At 40.1% G+C, this 25,384-nt stretch overlaps 1 protein-coding gene across 1 annotated transcript in view; it reads right to left on the reverse strand.

Moving 5' to 3' along the window:
• rlf (RLF zinc finger) overlaps positions 1 to 25,384 on the reverse strand; it is a 57,591-nt gene that overhangs the window by 22,599 nt on the left and 9,608 nt on the right. The window contains exons 2-3 of the mRNA XM_060847305.1: positions 2,044 to 2,198; positions 493 to 574 (exon numbers count right to left, since the gene is read on the reverse strand). Coding sequence (XP_060703288.1) covers positions 493 to 574; positions 2,044 to 2,198 — 237 coding nt within the window. The remainder of the gene's footprint in view (positions 1 to 492; positions 575 to 2,043; positions 2,199 to 25,384) is intronic.

Genomic DNA, 25,384 nt, shown 5'->3' on the forward strand with positions numbered 1-25,384 from the left:
ATAACGGAGAGAATCACGCCTGGAGAATGTGTAATTGCCAAAAGGAAAAGCTTGCAACTTGTCAGCTCAGCAAGTAATTAAAGACTTTAGATAGGAGTTATATTTTACTTAGATGGACTACCAGCAAATGATAAAGTGGTAAATTGTCGAATCTTTCCATGTTTCGATTTTTCTACTTCATAATTAACCAATTGTGGTGATAATTTGCTTTTTTTATTTATAGAAGATTTGTTGACAGTTTAATGTTCAGGGGTCGATGACTATGATGACCGAACTACAAAGATCATTTTATGATCTATCAAGCCAGGTTTCACTGAGATGGCTCTTGCCAATATTTTCGCCAGCTGGGATTAGAAAAAAAATCTCCATATTAAAGCACTCCAATGAATGAAATCAAGGTTTGGATTATTATTGACTACAGTGTAATTGAGAATTAGAGCAAACAAAAACTCATTTTAACAAATATTCCGCCATTTCCAACTGCTCACTCACCTGTAACGTCTGTTGCAGCTGTTGCCATACCTCTTGTGGAATCTCATTTTCAGACAGTGACAATAGAAGTTCAAAACAACTCCTAAAATTTTAAACAGGGTTAATAAATGAGTCAGCTAACTCCTTTTGAAAGGTTCACTTATTCTACTGAAGATCTGTTGCATCTGTTGCCAGGAAACAAAAACAAATGTCTCTTCAGAAAAGCAAACATTTATTCTGTTGCCAATAAAGATGAGGAATCTTACAAGTGTAACTTATTCTATACAACTTATTCTACACAGTGTTTCATCAAATCTGATCAAATGCTGATGCTCAAGTACCAAATAAACAGCCATAATATCATAAACCATAATGTTTTTAGTAAAGTGACATTTAGATGGTTTTAGAATTTCCACCATGTGGTTAAGTTCCCCAAATGCACCTGGATGCGTAAAAACTGTGGATGCCCTTCTGAAAGGCATTGAGGGTCTAACTGCAGAACATGGACTGCAAATAGTTCAAGAAGGCAGCTCACCATCACCTTCTCAATGCCCATTAAGAATGGTGGCCAATAAAGTCTGGCCAGTTAGTGACACCAATGCCCCACAAGAATAAAAAACCTAACATCCATTTAGCAATACTAACGACAAGGAGTACAGCACAAATTCTACCGCAAGACACCAAAACCCATTGCAGTCCATAATACGAACTACTCAGTCACAGAGTTATATTGTACGGAAACAGACCCTTCAGCCTACCTGTTCCTCCCAACCAGATATCCTTGATTGATCGAGTCATATTTGCTATCATTTGACCCAGATCTCTCTAAACCCTTCCTATTCATATACCCATCCAGATGTCTTTTAAATGCTGCAATTGTACGCACCTCTGGCAACTCATTCCATCTAAACACCACCCTCAGCATGAAAGTGCTGTCCCTCAACTCCTTTTAAAATCTTTTCTCACCTTAAACCTATGCCCTGCAATTTTGGACTCTCCTACTCTAGGAAAAAGACCTTGGCTATTCACCCTATCCATACCCCTCAAATGTTAACCCTCAGTCTCCCATGCTCCAGGAAAACGTCCCCCAACCTATTCAGCTTCTATAGCTGAAACCCTCCAATCCCACAACATCCTTGTAAATCTTTTCTGAATGTTAAGAGTTTAACACCATCTTTCCTATAGCAAAGACATCAGAAATGAACACAATATTCTAAAAATGGCCTCACCCATGTCCTGTACAACCACAACAGGATGCCTCAATTCCTATATTCAATGCACTGACCAATGAAGGCAAGCATGCCAAATGCGTTCACCACCTGCAACTCCACTTTCAAGGAACTACGCACCTGAACTCATAGGTGTCTGTTCAACATCACTCCCCAGGCCCGACCATTAAGTGTATAACTCCTGCCCTGGTTTGCCTTACCAAAATGCAAAACGTCACATTTATTAAAATTAAATTCCAACTGCCACTCAAAGAGCAAAAAAATCCCAAGCTTATTTTCTACACTTAAGATTCTTGCAGTTCAATTTTCTTAGAAAAATGCCATTAAGTATAGAGACACTTACACTGCTAATCGATTCAGTACAAAATGAATATGAGCACATTCCGTAGTCAGGTAAGGCCTTGCGTTTGTGTAACTTTGGATAGAAATCCGATACACCTCCAATAAAGGTAGGAGTTCTTCAGAGGCTTTGCACTTCTCACCATATTGTACGAAGATCTACAGTGAAAGAACGAGAGTCATTATTTCAGAACCCAATCACCAAATTAGCTGCTCAAGAGAGTGTGTTTTCTGTAATCTGCAGTGATATGGAAACATTTTTAAACATGCTTTAAGTCAACAGTAAGCTCAAAAGAGCAGCAGTGTATTAACTTGTTTCACCGGCTAAACCAATACTGACAAGAACTGAAACACGTGGCAATTAGAACTCAAAAAAGTACCCATCACTATTACAAGGAATGATTCAGAGCTGAAATCTCTGGTTTTTAATCAATATTTCACCTTCTCTCCTATTTCTGGGATTCCACGCCAGAGGGCCAATTCATTTGCCTTCCAGGATGGAAAATGGCTATTCCTCCAATGAAGCAAGCCACCAGTTCACATTAATTAAAAAATTAAAATGTTTTGAGAGCATAATGTGGAATAGTTCTGAATTCTACCAGTGAATGTGCATACCACCACCTGCATTTTAAGGTATCTCAAAAACAAGTGCCAAATAGCATCTAGAGTTGCTATCCGCAGATCCAGTGTTGATGAGGAGCAGATACTAAATTTAGCAACAGTACCAATGACAGTGAAGGTTGACATTTTGGTGGCCGCCAAACCCAATACTGCTACATACTTAAGGTGCAGATTTGGTTCAGTGCATTTGGATCACTAAACAAAGTAATATATCAAAGTGATACAAAAAATCAACTCAATATGTTTCAAGGATGCTAATTTTTTTTAACCAAATTCCCCAAATACCAAAAGGCAATTCAAAGAAAAAAAACCCATGCACCTATCTTATGAGTCCACATTTAGAAACATGACTGAAATGATCTGACATATTCAAGCCAAAAGCAAAGAATGAAGATAAAATAAATTATGCACCAAAACTGGCTAGCATATACTTTTAATTTACTTCAATTTTCATATCTCCAGGGACTGTTAGTTATACACGAACACATGAATTAAAAGTAGTACATTTGACCCCTAAAGCCTGCTTTGCTATTCAGTAAAATGATAGCTGATTGAATTGTGGCTTTAACTTCACTTGCCTGCCTACTGAAAACTTGATTTGTTCTTACTGAAGGATCTCTATCTCTGCCTTTAAAGCATTCAAAGGCATTGCTCTGTGGGGGAAGAAAAGACCACAGAAACTGACTGAGAAATAGGGGTCATCTGTGCCTTAAATGGGAGAATTCTTATTTTAAGTTGTTTCTGTTAGTTCTAGTCTCTCCCACAAAAGGAATAGACTCTTTAATGGAGTAAAATACCCCAAGGTGCGACACTAGAGAGAGCATAAAACAAAATACAACCAAGCCACGAGGACATATTGGATTAAATGGCCATTAGTTAGAGCAAACAGCTAGGTTTCATGGAATGTCTAAAAGGAGGAAAGAAAAATAAAAGAGTCAGAGAGAGGGTTAATGGTGGAGTAATTAAAATTGGGGCTGCTCAAAAGGCCAGGTTTATATGAAAACATATATTTCAGAGGGAGGTGAAGCTGGAGGTGGTGACAGAGTTGGGAAGAGGCAAAAAAAGGTATAAATTTAAAAACAAGGATATTAACTTTAAAACTGAGGCTGTGCTTGAACAAGAACCCATGCAGGTCAGTGAGCAAAGGGTGGGTCAGGACATGGTCAAAGCTCTGGGTGACCTCAAATTTATGGAGGGAAGAATCTTGGAAGCTAGTAATGTCAACCTCGAAACTACAATGGCTTGAAATAAAGGATTCAACAGAGATAGGGGCAAAGTCAGGCAACATTACAGGACTCATGTATAGACAGAAGCTGATGTCAGGATAAAAGTTGGTTTAGTTCTGGGCATTTGCCAGGGAAGGGGATGGAGTCGACATGCACTTCAGGTGCAATCAAACAGAATTAAATAAATTTTTAGATAGAAATTATATCATAAATGAGGCACGAGAAAAGATATCTGGTCATTCATGGTTTAACATTTCAGAAGTTCCAACCTGATATCTGCATTCAGTAAAAGTCATGGCCAAAAGGTTAATAAAATTCCTCTTTAAAAAGGACAGGAAAGTAATGACGAGATGCAAATTCCAGTTTCCTATTGTGAGAGACTTGTGGAAATATTTACTGCAAATATCAACGCTAACTTTGAGGCGAATGAGTCTTTTGATTCTTTAAGTCTTTAAACTTGAACTGCACTTGACATGTCACCACTTGCAGAATTTAAGCTCATAATAGAAGAACCCATTTTTCTTAAAACGTTCCTCGCTACTAGCTACCTGCACCACACAAAACATTTTCAATACAAGAATTACATTTAAGGTTCTGTTATCAACTCTAGACAAGTTGTTAATCTTTCATCAGAACTGGGAAAGGTTAGACAAGGAATAAACAGGTTTTGGGCAAAACAATTTTATTAATCTTTAATCTTTTCCAGTTCTGATGGAAAATCATTGGCCTGAAAAATCCAGTTACTATGCAAGCTAAGAATTCCAGCAGTTTTTAACCTGACATTTCCAGAACAGACAATATTTTGCTTTCTGATTAGAACCAAACTGCATTGATTTTACAATGACTTCAGGCAACCTGCCATTTTACTATCTCCATGGGAATGTATAACATCCCAGAATGCTTTGCAGAACCATTAACATATGACACCAAACTACTTGACCAAAGTTAGAAATGATCAACATTGACAGTTCTAAAAGGAAGGTGACAGTCTGGGGACCACGTTTCAGAGTTTAAGTAGTGATACCATGGCTGTCATCAGCGGAGTAATTGAAATTGAGAATGATCAGGTGGTCAGAATTAGAGCAATGTAAATGTCTTCAGTTCTGTGGCAAGGTTACAAACAGATTTGAAAACATTGACAAAAAATTTAAAATTAAGGCAGTATTTAACTATCCAATTGAACAAAGGTGTACTGGGCGAAAGGAACTTGATAGGAATTGATTGTACATACAGAGCTACAGGCGAGCTAAAATATATGAAGGGTACCATAAAAACAGGCAACCTAATTGTTAGGATAGTTGATATCAAACCTTAATCTGTTGAAACAGCCTCCAACTTAACGATAAGAGATTGAGGGGCAAATAACATACAACTATACATAAAGGTTTCCACAGCTGCAGCAAAAGGATACTTTTTTGTACTATGTTATCAGTAAGCCTGACAATAATGATAGTAATTTACCCACACTTTCAGCAGAGGCTAGATGTTAGGAATAAATATATCTGATGTTTATCAATGCTCTTTTCTTTTCAATTTATCACAGGAAAGCATTAGAATTGACTCAACACTTTGCTAATGCTGCTACAGTCTGATCTCTTCAGTACTCATCTGTGGTAGAGCATTTCCTTGCTGCATTACAGTGCTTCTGTGCATATTGAGCAAAATGTTTTAAATGCAATTCAGGACCACGCAGAAATACTTCCTTCCAAAAGAGTGGACAGAAACCTTGAGATCTTTTCTTTGCTTTTGTTACAATCAGTGATTTTTTTTCAAGGTCAAAAATGAACTCTACAAGAAGCAAACACATCCTAGACATTCTTAGTAATGCAGTTCCAAAAATCCCTACCGGCATTCAAATGAAAGTAAATTTGAAGCTCACTGCAGGAAAGGCATTTAGTGCCCAACATCTGTGATGCAGAACCTAATGCTAAATTTAAAGACATCAGATGTGCAACAAGTTCAGTAGGGATAAGGAAGCATCTTATGCATTTATTTGCAGTTTAATTATAGGAACTTTACTACAAAGAAGCATAATTAGTGAGAGACAGGTGAATCAATAGTTTCCATTACAAGTATAGGCATTTGCAATCTTAAAATTAAACAGCTGTCAGAAAATCAAAGTGCAGAAACATAATTTGTTCGTTAGTTTTCACTAAGTGTAAAACAACAGGAAATCAACAAAGTTGCCCGTGACATTGAGTAAACTACTGTTTTGCAGATAGGAAGAAGGTCTACACTGGGATTCCTGAAGGGTGATACTAAAACCACAACTTTTTGTGATCTATGTTAATGACCTGGGTGTGCAAACCTCAATTTCAAACCTGTCAGGTGACTAAACTTAGAGTACACAAACTGAGGTCAACAATGATGGACTTACAGTCACCTAGTTCAGAAATTGAATATTACTTAAAAAAGATACTACAGAAGATTTGCATCTTTCATTCATCAGAAATAAATAGCAAGATACTGAGTTTCAAAGGTGAACAATTTATACTACATAAGAAACATGTTGGTGATTGATTTGAGATGATGCTGAAGAGAATGCTCAAGGGATCCTAGCTCTCATGCAGTATAAACTGTTGCTCTCTGAAATTTAGTATTCTTGCAATTTTGTTCTGATGAATGCAACAACGCCAAAAAACAACTCTTTTCTCAGGAATACTGAAGTGATAGATTTAGAAGGACAATGACAGACAGGCTAGTGGAATGCACAAGCAAGTGGCTAGGTAAATTTGATGCACAGAAGTGTGAAGTGATATATTTGACGAGAAGAATGAGGAGAGACATACGAAAAAACAATTCTAAATGAGGTATTAGAGCAGAGGGACTGGGATACCCATGCACAAATCGTGGTCAGTGCAGACAGACAGGTGTTAGTTAGAAATTTCAGCTTTGTAATTTGAAGCAGTGTGTATAAAAGATAGTTATGACCAACCACAAAAATCAGATTAAACCTGAAATGGTGTAGTGCATCCAATTGTGTGTCCATTCCATGTCACACTAAGAAGAATGGTGAGGTATTAGAGAAGATGCAAAAGGATTTACTTCATTCTCAGCTTAAAGATCCTCAGTCACTTAAATCAATTTGAGAAGCTGGGACTATTATCCTTTAAACAGAAGGCCGAGAGAAAGCTTGAAAGAGGCTTTCAAAATCACAAGTGGGCTGGGCAGAGTAGATAGCAAAGAACTATTAGCATTGGTAGAGGATAACCGAATCAAAAAATATAAACACAAGGTGAATGGCAAAAAAAAGTGTCATGTGAATTTTAAAATACAGCCAATGAATAGGATCTGAAATGCACAATCTGTATTTGTGATGCAGGCAGATTCAATTGTGGTTTTCACAAGGGAACAGTATAAAGGTCTAAAGGAGAAAATGACTGATCAGAAAGAAAGAATGGCAGATGGGACTAACGGAGTTGCTTTCGCAGAAAGCTGGCATATTTTGAGATTCCACAAATATAAACTGGAAATGGATTTACACAGACAAAATTAATTCAGAATGTGTTTTAGAATGGAGGCTGACAGCAAGACACAGACCTCAGCTAAGACAAATGTTTTTTTGTTTACAAAACGTTCAAGTTCTAAATTGAAGGAAGGCGGATTTTGACAGTATTAAGCAAGAACTTTCAAAAGCTGATTGAGGGCATATGCTTGCAGGTAAAGGGATAGCTGGAAAATGGAAAGCCTTAAAAAATGAGATAATGAGAGTCCAGAGACAGTATGTTCCTGTTAGGGAGAAAGGCAAGGCTGATAGATGTAGGGAATGCTGGATGACTAAAGAAATTGAGCTTGTGGCCCAGAAGGAGGACCAAGCATATATCAGGCATAGACAGCAGAAATCGAGTGATTCCCCAGAAGAGTATAAAAGCAGGAGTATATTTAAGAGGGAAATCAGGAGGGCAAAAATGGGATATGAAATAGCTTCAGCAAATAGGGTTAAGGCGAATCCAAAGGGATTTGACAAATACATTATGGATAAAAGCGTAATAGAGAGAGAATAGGGCTTCTTAAAGATCAGCAAGGCCACTGTGTGTGGAACTGCAGATGGGTGAGATACTAACCAAGTGTTTTGCATGAGTGTTTACAGTAGGGAAGGATATGGAAGATGGAGCACATGGGATATAAATAGTGACATTTTTCACAATGTCACTACTTCAGATGGGATGGTGATGGGCATCTTAAAACACAAAGGTGGAAAAAATCCCCGGGATCTGATCAGGCACACCTTGGAGCTCAATGGGAAACTACAGAAGAGATAGCTGAGCCCTTTGCTAAACGTTTTGTGTCAACAGCCACAGACAAGGTGCCAGAAGTGGGATAACGTGGTGCCACTGTTTAATGAAAGCGTAAAAAAAATGGTAAGCGAGTGAACCTGACATCAGTGGTGGGCAAGTTTTTGGAGTGAATCCAAAGGGACAAGATTTACGTGTATGTGGAAAGGCAAGGACTAAGTAGGGACGGTCAGCATGGCTTTGTGTATGGGAAATCATGTCTCAGAAACTTAAAGATTGAGTTTTTTGAAGTAACAAAGATGACAGCTTCAGAAAAGGTTTTTGACAAGGTTCCTCATGGCAGACTGGCTAGCAAGGTTCGACCACATGGAATAGAGGGTGGACTAGTTATTTGTATACAGAACGAGATCAAAAGGTAGGAGACAGAGGGTGGTGGTGGAGTGCTGTTTTTCAGACTGGAGGCCTGTCACCAGCAGTGTGCCACAAAGATCAGTGTTGGATAAATGATTTGGATATAAACATAGGACATCTGGTTAGTAAGTTGCAGATGACACCAAAATTGGAGATGCAATGAACAACAAGGTTACCTCAGAGTACAATGGGACCTTGATCAGATGGGCCAATGAGAGGTAATTTAGATCAAAGTGAAGTGCTGCATTTTGGAAAGACAAATCAGGACAGGACTCACACTTAATGATTAGCTCCTGGGGAGTGTTGCTAAACAAAGACCTTGGTGTGCAGGTTCATAGTTCCTTGAAAGTTGAGTCACATATAGGATAGTGAAGGTGGCATTTGATATGCATGCCTTTATTGGTCAATGCACTGAGTATAGGCATTGGAAGGTCACGTTGCAATTGTACAGGATCTTGGTTATACCATTAATGGAATACTACATTCAATTCTGGTTTCCTTGCTATAGGAAGGATGTTGAGAAACTTAAGAGTTCAGAAAACATTTACAAAGACATTGCCAGGGTTGGAGAATTTGAGCTACTGAGGAAGGCTAAATAAGCTAGGGCTATTTTCCTTGGAGCATCGGACACTGAGGGAGTGACGTTATAAAGATTTAAATCATGAGGGGTATGGACAGGGCAAATAGAAACGGCCTTTTTCTTGGGGTAGGGAGCTCAAAAATAGAGGGCATAGGTTTAAGGTGAGAGGGGAAAGATTTAAAAGGACTTAAGGGGCAACATTTTCACAGCGGGTGTTATGGGTATGGAATGCACTGCCAAAACAGTGGAGGCTGGTACAACATTTAACAGGTATTTGGATGGGCATAGGAATAGAAAGGATTGAGAGATATGGACCAAATGCTGGCAAATGGGGCTAGATGTATGGATGATATCTGGTTGGCATTGACGAGTTGGATCAAAGGGTTTGCTTCAGTGCTGTATATCTCTTGACAATTTCAGGCAATTGCAGAAAAATGTTTTGATATTTGCAAACTATTGTAGACAAAATGCATACAACAATGCAGCAAAAACATAAAATAAAAACAAAAGATTAGAAATATTTGCTAGATCTGACAAATCTGCGCAGGAGACAAGTGCTTGCATTTTAGATAAGTACTGGTTTAGCTTCTCTGAAAAGAAGGAAGGAAATATCCAAAATGTTTCTGCAATTTGTGGCTGGGAATTCAATAGGTAGATGAAGTTGGGGGAGGTGTTCAGTTGGAGGAGGGTGGAGCGGACAGATGGGAAAGATGATGGCCCAGCCAACAGGACAGTGCAAGTTGGAGACTTGGGACTGGGATTGGGGCGGGGGGTAAGGGAAGTGAGGAGACCAGTTAAATCCACATTGATTCCATGTGGTTGCAGGGTCCCAAGGCAGAAGATGAGTTGTTCTTCCTCCAAGCACCAGATGGTTAGAGCTTGGTGCTGGAGACGAGCCAGGACCTGCATGTCCTTGGAGGGGTGGGAGGGGCAGTTGAAGGGGACAGGGGTGTTCGAGATTGTCCTGGTGAATTTTAGGTTGGGGTAAAAAAGATATTACTGAAGTTGATGACTAGCCGATACATAGTCGTCAATGTAGCAGAGGAAAAGGTGGGGGATGGTGCCGGTGTAGCTGCAAAAGATTGACGGTTCCACGTACCATACAAAGAGACAGGCAAAGCTGGGTCCCATGGTTTCAAGGAAGCGGGAAGATTGGAAGGAGAAGTTGTTATGGGTGAGGACCAGTTCAACCAGGCGGATGAGAGAAGGGTACTGGTTGGGATGGCGTGAGGGGAAGAAATGGAGGGCTTGGAGGCCTTCATCGTGACAGATAAACGTGTCGGGGGACTGAATGTCCATGGTGAAGATAACGTGTAAGGCGCAGGGGAAAAGAAAGCATTGAAGGTGGTGAAGGATGTGCATGGTGTATCCCAAATGTAAGTGGGGAGTTCCTGAACTAAGAGGTGAGGACAGTGTCAAGGGATGCAGAGGTGAGTTCAGTGAGACAGAAGCAGGCTGAGATAATGGGTTGAGTGGGAAAGTCAGCTTTGTGAATCGTCGATAGGAGATAGAATCAGGCAGTGCAGGGCTCGTTTTCGATGAGGTTGGAGGCTGTGGATGAGAGATCCTAAGAGGTGATAAGGCTATGGATGGTCTGGTGATGGGAGGTGAGGTCGTGGTCGAGGGGGCAGTAGGAGCAGGTATCTGCAAGTTGGTCCCTGGCTTCAGAGGTGTAGAGGTCAGTGTGCCAAACTACCACAGCACCCATCTTGACTGCTGGTTTGATGGTAGGGTTGGGATTGGAGCAGAGGGAGGGAAGGGCTGCGTATTGGGAGGGCAGGAGGTTGAAGTGGGTGAGTGAGTTTGTGTCACGGTGGCGGTCAGAAATGAAGCGTTCAAGGGCAGGTAACAAGCCAGCATGCGGCGTCCAGGCGGTCAGATGTGGAAACTAAAGGGATAGCCATGAGCACCCGCATGGGCTCCGGCTATGCCTGCCTATTTGTCGGGTACGTGGAACAGTCCCTCTTCTGCAGCTACATCGGCACCATCCCCCACCTTTCCCTACGCTATATCAAAGACCGTAGTGGCACCACCTCATGCTCTCATGAGTAGGTTGAACAGTTCAACTTCATCAACACCTTTCACCCAAACCTCAAATTCACTTGGCCCAATTCAGACACCTCCCTCCCCTTCGTGGACCTCTCCATCTCCAGCAACCAACTAACCACAGGCATCTACTACAAACCTACCATTTCCCACAGCTACCTGAACTACGTCTCCTCACACCCTGCCTCCTGTAGAAATGCCATCCTTTATTCCCAATTCCTCCACCTCTGCCACATCTGTTCCAGGATGACCAATTGCACCTTAGAAAATCCCAGATGGCCTCCTGCTTCAAAGACCACAATTTCCTCTCCCACGTGGCCGATGATGCCCTTCAGCACATCTCCTCCACTTCCCGCATCAAGGCCCTTGAACACCACCCGCCCGCACCCCCCGTCCTCACCTTACACCTCACCAACCTTCATATATATCACATCATCCTCCGCCACTTCTGCCACCTACAAACAAAACCAGCACTGGAGATATATTTCCCTCCTCACCCCTATCAGCATTCCAGAGAGACCATTCCTCCTGCAATTCCTTGTCAGAACCACTGGCCCATGGCTGAACACTTGACTCTCCCACCCACCCCACCAAGGACATGCAGGTCCTGGGTCTCCTCCATCATTAAATCCTAACCACCTTGAGGAAGAACATCTCAACTTCTGCCTTGTAACCCTGCAACCACAGGATTAATGTGGATTTCTCCAGCTTCCTCATTTCTCCTCTCCGTTATCCCAGTCCCAAGCCTCCAATTTGACACCGCACTCCTGACCTGTCCTTAGTCTTGTCCTATCTATCCGCTCCACCATCCTCTCCAATCTATCACCTTCTCCCCCCACCTTCATCTACCTATTGCATTCTCAGCTATCTTCCGCCCCCACCCCCCTCGCCTATCACTCAGCCCACAAGCCTCATTCCTGATGAAGGGCTAATGTCCAAAATATCAACTCTTCTACTCGTCGGACGCTGTCTAACCTGCTGTGCTGTTCCAGCACCATACTCTCGACTCTGATCTCCAGCATTTGCAGTCCTCCTGTCATCCCATTTCCCTATCAGTTGAAACACTCAGAAAAAAGCATGGCTTTATCTCCTTCATCTTTATGCCACGCCTTAGAGGGAGAGAGAATGATTGCCCATGTGCGCAGAGACACAAGTTCTTGGTCTTCTCTCAAACTGCAGATTCTTAATGATGAATTACATAGTCACTTACAGGGAGCACCATCCAAATAAGGCAACTACCTATATGGATTTGGTGACCGTTACAATCAGCGAACATCAGCAGTAAAGATTAAGCCATCTGGTGTTATACAATGAACGTTCTTAACCTTGATGAATGCTTTTGCACCTCGTCAACCCACCACCCTTGCCTCCAACATCTCATTTACTGCAAGTTCTTACGTGATCCAAGTCACGCTAGCTGAGCCTTTGTTTTTCACAACCCAAAACTTAACTCTTTCCCTACCTGCTCAAACCTTAAACACTTTCTCACTCCTTTTCTTCTAACTGTAAACCACTCAAGTTACACAAGGTTCCAGTCACTTCACATTATAAGTTTCTTTTTTTCCAAACTGGATGATCTGTTCAATAACATATACCCCTCTCGATTGCCATCTGATTATACTGTTCTTGTAGAATCAGAATACAGATTGTTTTCAGAATGGTACTACCACTACAACCGAGAGGTTCAACTTCCAGTAACCAATCACATAATAATAGAAGGGAATCGAACAACTGCAGCCCCAGTGGTAACTGACAACCCATTTGTGCACTCAGCAAAATTTCTGCATCCAAATGATGTTGATTCCCATCACTGTAAACTCTTGACTATGATAAAGGTACAATGTATATTTAACCTAAACGTTAAACATGAATATTTATAAAGTAAAAATCCTTGTTTTTTTTAAATTGGACTAATATTAAGGTCCAATAAAAGAATCTTTTCAGCATTGATAGAATACATTAAAAATGTAACCCAAGGTAACAATATTGTTTAATGTGTATTTCCTTTTTACAATGATTCAATATGATGTAGTTCACAAGTGTTCAAAGTTTGCCAGTCAACCAGACTCCTAGTTTCTGGTCAACTTCCTATCCTAATCTCAGCCAGATGAGTTTATACCTCATTCACTGAAATTTTTGCTGTTTATTACTGGTTTAATAGAAGTTGGAACCAAAATTTAGTCTTATTTTTTGATAGTACTTACACCCCAGTGTCTGTTGAATCTATGACTCAACAATATCAATATGACATTTAAAATTGAAAATAAATAAATTCATTAGAAGGCAGTTCAAATGTTTTGAAAAACTGGATCAGAGTTTATGCAGTACTCTTGAAAACAAAGTGCCACAAAGTACAAGTAGGGTATAAGACCAGTAAAGCTATGGTAATGGTATAATATGGCTGGTATCCTAGAGTATATCAAACATTAACATGATGTCAAGAGTCATAGATTCAACATTCTGGGATTTAAGTACTATCAAAAAAAAGGACTAAGCTTGGGTTTCAATTTCTATTAAACTAGTAATAAACGGCAAAAGATTTCACAAAGTGAATGAGATTACAACAGGATCTGGACCAGATGGGCCAATGAGCGATCATTCTCTCTCCCTCCAGGGCCCAGAACAAAGATGAAGGAGGTAAAACTACTGTCTCTGAGCGCTTTCTTCAACTGAGGCGGGAACAGGATGACAAATATATTAAGCTAAGCCTGTGATGTATAGATGCTATCTTCTGAAAATGTAGCAATAAAAAGCTTATAATTTCATGATATCCATCTCATTGAAATGTAACATTCACTGTGCAGTTTACCAAAGACTTGTATTTTCTACCAAGTATAATGCATCACAATTCAGTTGACCTATCAAGCCTCACGTAAGCAACAAGACAAATCCCAAAAGGGGATTTCACTGGGTATTCCAATGTCTGAATCATTCATTCAAATACTGGCAATCATTTGGAAAGTACTGCAAGTTTTTAAACTGCTAGAGCAGACAAGTGGAAGCTGCTTCACAGAAAAGTTTCACCACTATGAAACAGCAACCCAAGAATCAATAAAGCCTGTGCAACTGGAGCTGATACTAACCAGCTTAACAGTTCTTAATTTACACAGTGCCCTCAAAATAGTCCTACGTTTACTGTGTAAAGCATTCTTTTCAGAAACATTTGCGAATGGCATTCAGACCTCACTCAGTTTCAGCAGGAAAACGACCCTAAAGATGTTCAGAACGCAAGATTCAATACAAAACAGGATTATAAAAACACCCACATTCATGCCAAAGAACGCTCTTCTTTCCAACTGAGATTTTATGGGGCAGTTGAAAGTAACTTTTCGCAATTTACTAGAATCTGAAGATTACAGTATGATGTGCACTATTGCACAAATTCAATAGCAAAGATTTTACCCTCAACAAGTACTACTGCTCTGAATATAGCCTAATGGGACAGAAGTGCTTTGCAAGAAAGCAAATTGCATACAAAGATAAACAGCCAAAAAAGCAGCTCAATTTTTACTGGTTATGATTAAGTGACCTCCAGGATTGACAACCAAACCCGAATTATAGGAGGCAGACTGGAGATTAGATTCAAGGGTACAACCAAACTGGTCAGCCATAATCTTGTCAAATGGTGAAGTAAACTTGAAAGGCTGAATCAAAGGAACACTATTTGAGATAAGTGTGAACCTTTGCTATAAAAATCCAACAATCATTTCCATTGCACAACAATCCAAAGTTCCTTTGCTTTTAAAGCAGTTAAACAAAGAAAATAGAAGGAATATTTAAAATCTGATTGAAGATTTGTAGCTCGGGTGTCCGTTGTTGTGGTTCTGTTCGCCGAGCTGGAAGTTTTTGCTGCAAACGTTTCGTTCCCTGGCTAGGGAACATCATCAGTGCTGTTGGAGCCTCGTGTGAAGCGCTGCTTTGATGTTTCTTCCGGTATTTATACCGGAAGAAACATCAAAGCAGCGCTTCACACGAGGCTCCAACAGCACTGATGATGTTCCCTAGCCAGGGAACGAAACGTTTGCAGCAAAAACTTCCAGCTCGGCGAACAGAACCACAACAATAGAAGGAATATACTATTTGGCTTCAAAGTCTGCTCTGCCATTCAACATGTTCTAAGCTGGTCATCCAACTCAGTAACCTGTTCCTGCTTTTGCCCCATTAAGAATTTCTTTGCATTAGTAAAAGTCTCAATAGATAGTTTAAGTTCTTTAAGTGTTACTTAATAACTGCTTAATGTACCTACACATACCCCAATGAATAATTTTCAGGCCAAGAGATTTGAATTTTCAATCAAACCACTTAATTTTGGTCTTGGGAACAGGAAGAATTTTTAACTCTCCTTTTCCAATTCACCCACTGCCAGCTGCAACAGAACTGGCAAAAGAACTGTACATATTTACAAAATCTCAATTTTAGTACGCCACGCCATATATACTTTAATGGGATTAAATCTTAATTTTAGTCAGCCAGTTGCATTGAATGTTTAACTTTAGAGTGACAATTTTACATCAGTCATTTCCACTATAAATAGAGATACTGACCGAGAATGAAAAAGGTGACATGGATGCAAACAAGATTTTACCAAATTTGATATAAGTCACAGCTCCTGGGTATGCATTAAAATCTAGGCAAAAGTGAGTACTGCAGATGCTGGAGATCAGAGTCAAGATTAGACTGGTGCTGGAAAAACAGCAGGTCAGACAGCCTCCGAGGAACAGGAAAAATCAATGTTTCGGGCAAAAGCCCTTCATCAGGAATGAGGCTCGGAGCCTCTGTGATGAAGAGATAAATGGGGAGGGGGTGGGGCTAGGGCAAGGGCACGGGGAAGGGAACGGAGTGCAATAGGTGGCTGGAGGTGGGGGTGAAGGTGATAGGTCAGAGATGAGGGTGGAATGGATAGGTGGGAAGGAAGTTTGAGAGGTGGGGTTGATTGATGCAGGTATCCCGGAGATGTTCTCTGAAGTGCTCTGCAATTAGGCGCCCTTGAATTTTTTTTGGAGTTGGGGGGAGGAGTTTTGTTTCCTGTGCACAGTGGTGTCCGCTCCAGATGGAACTCCAACTACAAGCCTAAATGATGCATATATCGTGTGCAGGAATGACTTTGCATGAATCTCCTTTGCTTTTCCAGAATCTCTGAATTGTATACACAAAAAAAAAGGTAAAATGTCACCCTCTGACACCATGCAAGTTTAATAACGCATGGATACCATATGGAATTAATCAATCACAAGACCAAACAACCAGTAATAAATACAGAAATGCAGGAAACACTGAATCAGGAAATGATTTAGGCATGGTGCTCCCTCTCACTATTAAGGTTGGCGAACATCTAATTGCACTTGCTCAGTTCACTTAAAAACCGCTTTGCTTAGCCTGGTTTGTCAAAGAATAATTAACAAAAACAAGCATTGGAAATATCAAACAGATGTGGCAGTATCTAAACAGAGAAAGATAATGCTTCAGGTTCATAAAACAGAACTGGATAATCAACACACAATTCTTCATGAAGGGCTCTGGCCCAAAACATTGATTTTCCTGCTCCTCGGATGCTTCCTGACCTGCTGTGCTTTTCCAGCACCGCTCTAATCTTGACTCTAATCTACAGCATCTGCAGGTCTCTATTCAACACAATATTAATGGTCTTTCTCCACAGGTGCTGCAACACATGTTTTGGTTCAGATTTCCAGTACTCAGTATTTTGTTCTGTTTCTAAAAAAAATTAGCATCACTATTGTAAATTGCCATTTGCACATGGAAGATAATTGATACGTTGGGAGTAGTCTCACAAATTAACCTTGCTCTTTTTACAAGACAAATATAACATCTACTAATCCTCACTGCTCTGGCAAATGTAATTATACAGAGATAACTCAAGAGGTACAGGCAAGTCTCCATTTTCCTACTGAACAACAGTCAGGGCTTTAATGCATTTACACAAAATGGCATAATTAACATATAATACCTCTCCATAACGGACATTAATACCACTCCACCAGAGATACTGAAACAGAATACAGGAATAGACCATTCAGCCCTTCAAACCTGTTCTACCGTTCAACACAGTCATGGCTGATTACCTAACTCAATAGCCTGTTCCCACTTTCTCCCCATTCCCATTGATCCATTTAGGCCTAAGAAGTGTATCTAACTCTTTGAAAAGGATTAATATTTTAACATCAATCACTTTGCGGCACAGAATTCCACATGTTCACTACTCTCTGGGTAACATTTTTTCAGTTCTAAACACCTACCCCATTGCCTTGGACTGTGAGCCTCTCTTTTGAACTCCTTAGTCATCGAAAACATCCTTCCTGCAATCACCCTGTCTGGCCCTGTTAGAATTTGTAGGTTTCTGAGAGATGCACCTTCATTTTTCTGAACTCCAGTGTATACAATCTTAACTTGTCCAGTTTCTCCTCAGGTATGAATCCTGCCATTCCAGAATCAGTATGGTAAAACTTTGTTGCCCTACATAACCAGAATTTCCTTCCCCAGATAAGGAGACCAAAATCCAAAATATAATACTCCAGGTGTAGCCTCACTGGGCCCCATATAATTGCAGAAAGATATCCCTGCCCTTGTACTTAAATCCTCTTGCTATGAAGGCCCAACAAACAATTTGAATGTACCATCTATAGCTCAACTGGGTAAAAGGCAAACCCAAAACATCCAAGGGGAAATAATCAATATTTTGTTTACGAACAAAGTGGATAGTGATTCAACACACTGACCTACCAATTACTCAAGTCTCAGCACATCAGCTAAATTTTCTGAATGCTTCTGAAATACATGTGGGAGGGTGACTTTTTTTCAGTTGGCTCCTATGTATTCGACTTGCAGACCAGTTGATTTAGATTCCAGTAATAAATTCCAATAATTATCAATTTGCACCAAAAAATAGAAATGTCTTTGATCATACCAACAGTCCATGTATCCCAGTAACAGCACTTCTATCGAAGGTTTTGTGAATACTAAACAATGTTTTACACTTGTCCCAGAGGATCTAGGGCTCTATACCTTTAAATTCAGCTCAAGTACACCAATGCACTCGCTAAAACAGGATTTCCAACACAAAGATTTTAAAATAAAACCGGTAATGCTGAACTCCCTTAAATATTTAACAACACACCTGCACGTGGCACCTGAACTTATCACATAAGCACATCAGTAAGTAATTGCTCTGGGGTATGGAACGCAGAAACTAAACAGGCTTAATTGAATCTCAGCTGGATCACTGAGGAACTGGAATCAAAAATAGCAACATATACTTTAAGGAGTGAAGGAAGCACACTGACCAAAAATCAACTCATTTTGAGGAATTCTTGTTCTGGTATTAGTGCAGCTGAGATGGTATATAGGTCATGTGTGATATCTCCATCTTTGTAAGCCAGCTGGCTCCATCTCCATTAGATCCAATCACAGGTTCACACTGTATAATCCATGAGTACATATCACTGTCTCAAGGGAATGCCATGAAACATCTGAGATGGCATGTGGGTGGGAACTTAGAAATACAATTTAAGTCCAAACATTATCATTGGCAGCATGAGGACTGCTTTAATTAATTTGCTTTTAAAGTTGAAATTGTCTGCAATGATGGAAGCACTGCTTAACCTAAAGCTTTTTCTAGGTTCATGCAAACAGCACTAAAATTATTTTCTAACCAACTTGCTCAGAGATGTCATTACACATCTCTAGAGCAGGTGGGACATGAAACAGAGTTGCCTGCATAGTCCATACAAAAATCAAGGTCTTTTAAGGTCCAAGAAAGTTCTATGCTTAGCACATTAAGGCCATTACTAAGCCAACGCTTTCAATTTGTTGAGTCTAATAAATGTCCTCAATTAACAAAATGGCATAAAGTTAACAAAGAATGTGGAGCTGAGATTATATCAGAGCCAATCATGGCTAACCACGTGGAAAGCAAACTTACTTGACTCTTGCTCCTACAGATCAGCTAGTGTCAGGAAACTTTATATTCTAACCATAACCTTTGACAGCTGAGCCATCAAAATGGCTCAAAATTTACTGATCCACAACTTAATTTAACAATGCATGCAGGAAGCATGGATACGCATCAAGTTGCGACCATAAAGGGGTCAACAAGGTCACACAGTTGCACGTGACATCATCTTTAAAAAGCTGAGTCTCCAATGTTGTTGTTGTAGTAGTAGTAGTACTTCTGAGTTTCTTGTATAGCTGCAAGGCCATGAACCTGAAAGGTACTAAGAAATTCCACGTGCATCACCTGCAATTAATGCAGCATATCAAACAGTAGGCAAAATCATGAAAGTATCATTAAACACTACAACTGCCAACAATTTCAGTTTGATAACAAACATGTTATTGCAAGCTGCAAAGATAAACATTCCAAAAGTAGGCAGAAAGCATTTGAAGATGGTTTAAAATTCTTTTCAGCATATGTAACAAAACCATCCAACGGGAAGACACACCACAACACTTGCGCATCATATCACTGCAATATTACTTCTCTGAAAACAACATACACAGAACAAAAAGCTTTCAATTATGTAACATTTAAGTACATCCGAAGGAGTTTCACAAGGGCATGTTATAGAACCTAATATTACCCTTGTGGTCAGCGTGGGTTTTACATGCAAGTACTATTTGAGCCATCTGCCAAAATGAAATAAACTTCATTAGATTCACAAACCAAAGCTGGTTCAGTGTGATCCTGCAATAAGGCATGCATTTTCAGGTCGATGGAAACATGGAAACATTAAACTACAGGCATCGATCCATACTAAGCATTCAGAAATGATCAGCAATATTTACAATCAAAGCTAAGGAAAAAGTACTAATACACAAGAGATTGTTTAAGTATATTAAATGAAAAAGAACAGGATCCCTTAAAGGCCAAAGTGGACATATACATGTGGAACTACAGGTGATAGGCAAGGTCCTCAAAGAGCATTTCTTGTGTTTACTGTGAAGACATGAAGACTTAAGGTTAATGGCAACATCTGAAGGAGGGTCCATATCACAGTAGAGGTGGTGTTCGATGTATTAGAATGCATATAGGTGGATAAGTCTCCTGGTCCAAGATACATCCAAGAACTCTGCAAGAGGTTAGAGAAGAGATTTGTAGGGGGCGTGGCTGATATTTGCATCACTGTTAGCCACAGGTAGGTCCCAGAAGACTGGAGGGTAGCAGGTATTGTGCCCTTATCCATGGGCTGCACAGAAAAACACTGGAACTATAGACCAGTAAGCCCAACATTTATGGTAGGAAAGTGATTAGAGAAGATTCTGAGGGATAAGATATATATGCATTTGGAAAGACAGGGTTTGATCAGGAGTGATCAACATGGCTTTGTGCATGGGAGATCATGCCCCTCAAATTTGACAGTTCTTTGATGAAGTGACCAGGAAGGCTGAGGAGGGCAGTGTGTCGAAATGCAGTCAAAATGGATTTCAGTAAGGTGTTTGATAAGGTTCCACACGACAAGTTGCTATGGAAGGTTAGATCACATGGAATCCAGGGGGAGTTGGCAAATGGAGACAATTGGCTTGATGACAGGAAGTGCAGGGTAATAACGGAAGGATATTAATCACAAGCCTCCAGTGTGACGAGTGGTGTGCTTCAGGGTCAGCGCTGACCCATTGTTATTTGTTTTCTATATCAAAGATTTGAATGAGAATGATTCAATGCATGATTAGTAAGTTTGTAGATGACTTAAAAATAGGCAGCAGAGACAGTGAGTAAAGTTATCACAAATTACAGCAGGACCTTGATCAGCTGGGAAAGTGGGCTGAGAAGTGACAAATGGAGTTTACTACAGTTAAGTGTGAGGTGTAGCATTTTGAAAAGTCAAATCAAGGTAGGAATTTCATTGTGAACAACATGGCCCTAAGGAGTGTAATGGAATAGAGGGACCTTTGACTTCAGGTGCACAGTTCTCTGAAAGTGGAGTCACAAGTAGACAGGGCAGTGAAAATTTACTTTAGAGCGTAGGAGACTAAGGGGAATCTTACAGAAGTGTATAAGTTCATGAGGGGCATGAATAGGGTGAATGCACTCAGTCTTTTTCCCAGGGTTGGGGAATCAAAGACTAGAGGCCATCAGTTTAAAGATAAGAAAAGAAAGAATAAATGAGAACCTGAGGGTCAACTTTTGTTTTTGTGGGAGGGTGGTAAGCACATGGAATGAGCTGTCAGTGGAACTGATTGTGGTGGGTACAGTACATTTAAACGGCATCTCAAGCATATACTCCCTCACACTCGCACAAACTCTGTCTCAAGCACATGCTCACACCCCCTCCCCAACAGTCTCTCTCTCTCTCCCTTTCTCACCCACTCAATCTCGCTCACCCTCTCTCATCCCCCCAACACACACACACACAAATCTATGTGGTGAATTTGCTTATTTGTATTGGCAGATACATTATATTTTGCTCAAAAAGCACACTATCTGTAGACAATGTGGCATTTTAAAACAAAACTAGCCTGACTCCAGGTTGAGACACAGACTTGAAACAAGACCTCACATCTAAAATGTATAGTCTAATCTGAGATGTCACTTTTATACTGGTAAGTTATCTTCGGGCAGTATAAATCTTGGGATTTACATATCAATCAATCAAAACCTGCATCACCATTCTTACTGATTAGACTTAATAGCCATCTAGGCTTATTCAACACATGTGCATAAGTTGTATGATCCAGTGATATTTTATTTATAAATACTGTGTCCAATATATTCTCTCTCACTAGCTGCCTAAGGAGGGAGTGCTGCTCTGAAAGCCTGTGGTTTCAAATAAACCTGTTGGACTATTACCTGGTGTGCCCTGATTTTTAACATTTAAAAGGCAATTTATAAAAACATGATAAGAAAGGTTTAGAAGGGTATGGGCCAAATACAGGGAAATGGGGTTAGCGTAGATGGACATTTTGGTTGGCATGTTCTATTTTGGGCTTCTATGACTGAGCTTCTGGCATAAGATGTTCAATTCATTTGCTTCCAATCCACAATTGCCTCAAAGAAAATACAACTACTCGGTGTCAGAGAGGCACAGAACAGGATATAAAATTGTCATGATTGACATGAAAATTTAATTATGACACTTACTTGACAAATCAAATTTTGATACCCAATTCACTTAAGCCCAATCAGCATTAGTTTTCATATTAAGAGCTAAACTAAAAGTGAATGCAAGTCAATGAGTAGAAAGAGAGAGGTCACAGCAAATCCATATACTGTATAAAACAAATGTATTCTACCATTAAAAACAAAATCAGATCCTAATGACCTGGTTTATCTTGACAGTTTGCATAACATTAAACTGTCTCAGCGAAGGCAGGACAGACAAACTGCCTTCAGTAAAACTTAAAGCGGGAGAAATCAGAAGATGAATGTCCAACTGAAATACCATTCAACGCATGACTGGCATTCATTAGATTGCATAATCCTGTCACACTGTCAACCCAAAAGATTAATAACAGATCTTCAAAGTTTTATCTTAACTAATTGATGTAATATACTGTTTCAAAAATCTTTGTTAATCTGCATTCAACTTGCTCTAAAAGCACTGAACACATCTTGACATCTATGTAACATTTCAATGCAATAGCTGAAACAATCCTGAACTTAAATTTCCTGCAATGAAGGGAGTTCAAAAGTTTTTGACACTGATAATTATAAGATCATTTGCTCCATCTCCCAATGTTAATGGATCCTTCAAAGTAAATCCAAAATGCAGATCCAAACTTCAACAGTTACCAATTCTTTCCTGGTCTACACTGTAGCTCGATTTTGTTGAAACCTGTGAAGACTATTAGCACTGGCCACATCTATGAATGGGGTCACAGCCCCTTGAATTTACATAACCACATCATCAAATCATACTTAATCAACCATGACTCCACTTTTCCTCCCAACCCTCATATTCCTGGTATTCTTGTGTGCCCAAAAATCTACTGTACAGAAACCAGCTATTGTTCAAGGCAAAACAAGGCAGGACTTATACACTTAATGGTAAGGTCCTGGATCTTATTGCCAAATAAAGACTTTGGAGCGCAGGTTCATAGTTCCTTGCAAGTGGAATGATAGACAGGACAGTGAAAGCAGTGTTTGATGTGCTTGCCTTCATTGATCAGTACATTGAATACAGGAGTTGGGAGGTCATATTATGGCTGTACAGGGTATTAGTTAGGCCACTTTCGGAGTATTGCGTTCAATTCTGGTCACCCTGCTATAGGAAGCATGTTGTGAAACTTGAAAGGGTTCAGAAAAGATTTACAAGAATGTTGCCAGGGTTGGAGGGTTTCAGCTATAAGGAGAGGCTGAACAGGCTGGGGCTATTTTCCCTGGAGCATTGGAGGCAGATGAGCAATCTTAGAGGTTTATAAAATTATAAGGGACATGGATGTGTTAGGTTACTTTTCTGACTTTCCACATGAGATGCAATTCTCACACACCAACTTCTGCAAACAGTTAAAAAGTTTATTAAACCATGTACAAGCTAGATGACCCCTTTGACACTCTTCGCAGGTGTGCGGAATAGAGTCAAATGTGCCCCGAGCAAAGGAAACAGGTCAGTTGGTAATGCTCACAGGTTCTCTAGCGACTCCCCCCACCATAACCACGTTACCCTGGGTACAATGGTAGGATGAGGTCATTCTCAGAGATAATGTAAATGCCCTGATCCATGGGGAATCATTATGCAAATGACTTCCTGACTCAGTGAATCCCCAAGACAATGTAAGTTTGATGTGCCTCAGTATTAGGGGATGATAATGCAAACAAATTTCATTGGCTGGGGGCTGGGCTACAAAGCATTGCTGAATGGAAGGGACTGAATGAGAGTTTAATTTGGTAATAGCAGTAGTGTAGTAGTAAATGTCTGCCTAAATAAAGTGGGAGTCATCCACATTCCTGCATGAATGTCGACCCCCACCCACTTCCTGTATGCTTAGCTTCTGGGAGAAAGACAGTGCAGTTTAACCCTTTCACATTACATTGATGTCTAGAGAGATAGTACAATTTAATCTTTTAATATTACAGATAGGTTGAATAACCAAGATCTTGACTCTGGTATAGGAGAGTCAAAAACTAGAGGGCATAGGTTTACGGTGAGAGGGCAAAAATTGAAAAAGGGACACAAGGGGCACCTTTTCATGCAGAGGGTCGTGTATGTATGGAATGAGCTGCCAGAGGACGTGGTTGAGGCTGGTACAATTACAGCATTTAAAAGGCATCTGGATGGGTATATGAATAGGAAGGGTTTAGAGGGATATGGGCCTAATGCTGGCAACTAGGACTAGATCAATTTAAGATAGCTGGTCGGTATGGACAAATTGGACCAAGCTGTACTTCCCATGCTGCACAGCTCTAAGGGCTATTCAATTAATTACATTTGCCAATTCCACATAACACATACAAAGTTACTCTTTGAAGTAGTTAATACATTTTCAATACCTATTTGAAAATTACCCGTTTGAATGTCAACATTCCTTCAGCCAATGCATTTTACACTAACTCGCTGCGTAAAGGAATTTCTCTAGTCTGATTCTTTTCCCAGATACCTTGACAAAATCATTCACCAGTGGAAAGACGGAGGGTGGAAGGTTGTTTTTCACACTGGAGACCTGTTATACAAACCATTTGGATGAGAAGATAGGAGGCATGGTTTGTAAATGTGCAGATGACACCAAAATTGGTGCTATAACAGACAATAAGATTTGATCAATTGGGCCAACGGAGTTACAAGTGGTAGATGGAGCTAATTTGAATAAATGCAAGCTATTGCATTTTGACAAAACAAACAAGGGTAGGACTTATACAACTCATGATAGGGCCCTGGGTAGTGTTGTAGACCATAGAGACATAGAGGTTCAGGTACTTAATTCTTTGAAATTTGCACCACTGGTGCATTCAACATGCTTGCCTTCATTGCTCAGAACTTTGAGTCTAGGACCCAGGATGTCATGTTGATGCTGTACATGACGTTGGTGAGGCCTCTTCTGGAGTACTGTATGCGGTTCTGGTCACTGTCATAGGAAGCTTATTATTAGAGCGAAGAAGGTTCAGAAAAGATTTATCAGGATTTTGCCGGAATGGAGGGTTTGAGTTTAAAAGAAAATAGGCTACATAAGCTGTGACTTTAATATTACAGGAGGTGATGGTTAAGGGGTGACCTTGATAAAATGATGAGGGGCATAGATAAGGTGAATAGCAAAGTTCTTTTCTCTAAGGTGGGTGGG

The sequence above is a fragment of the Hemiscyllium ocellatum genome, chromosome 30 (assembly GCF_020745735.1).
Source record: "Hemiscyllium ocellatum isolate sHemOce1 chromosome 30, sHemOce1.pat.X.cur, whole genome shotgun sequence".
NCBI classification, from domain to species: domain Eukaryota; kingdom Metazoa; phylum Chordata; class Chondrichthyes; order Orectolobiformes; family Hemiscylliidae; genus Hemiscyllium; species Hemiscyllium ocellatum.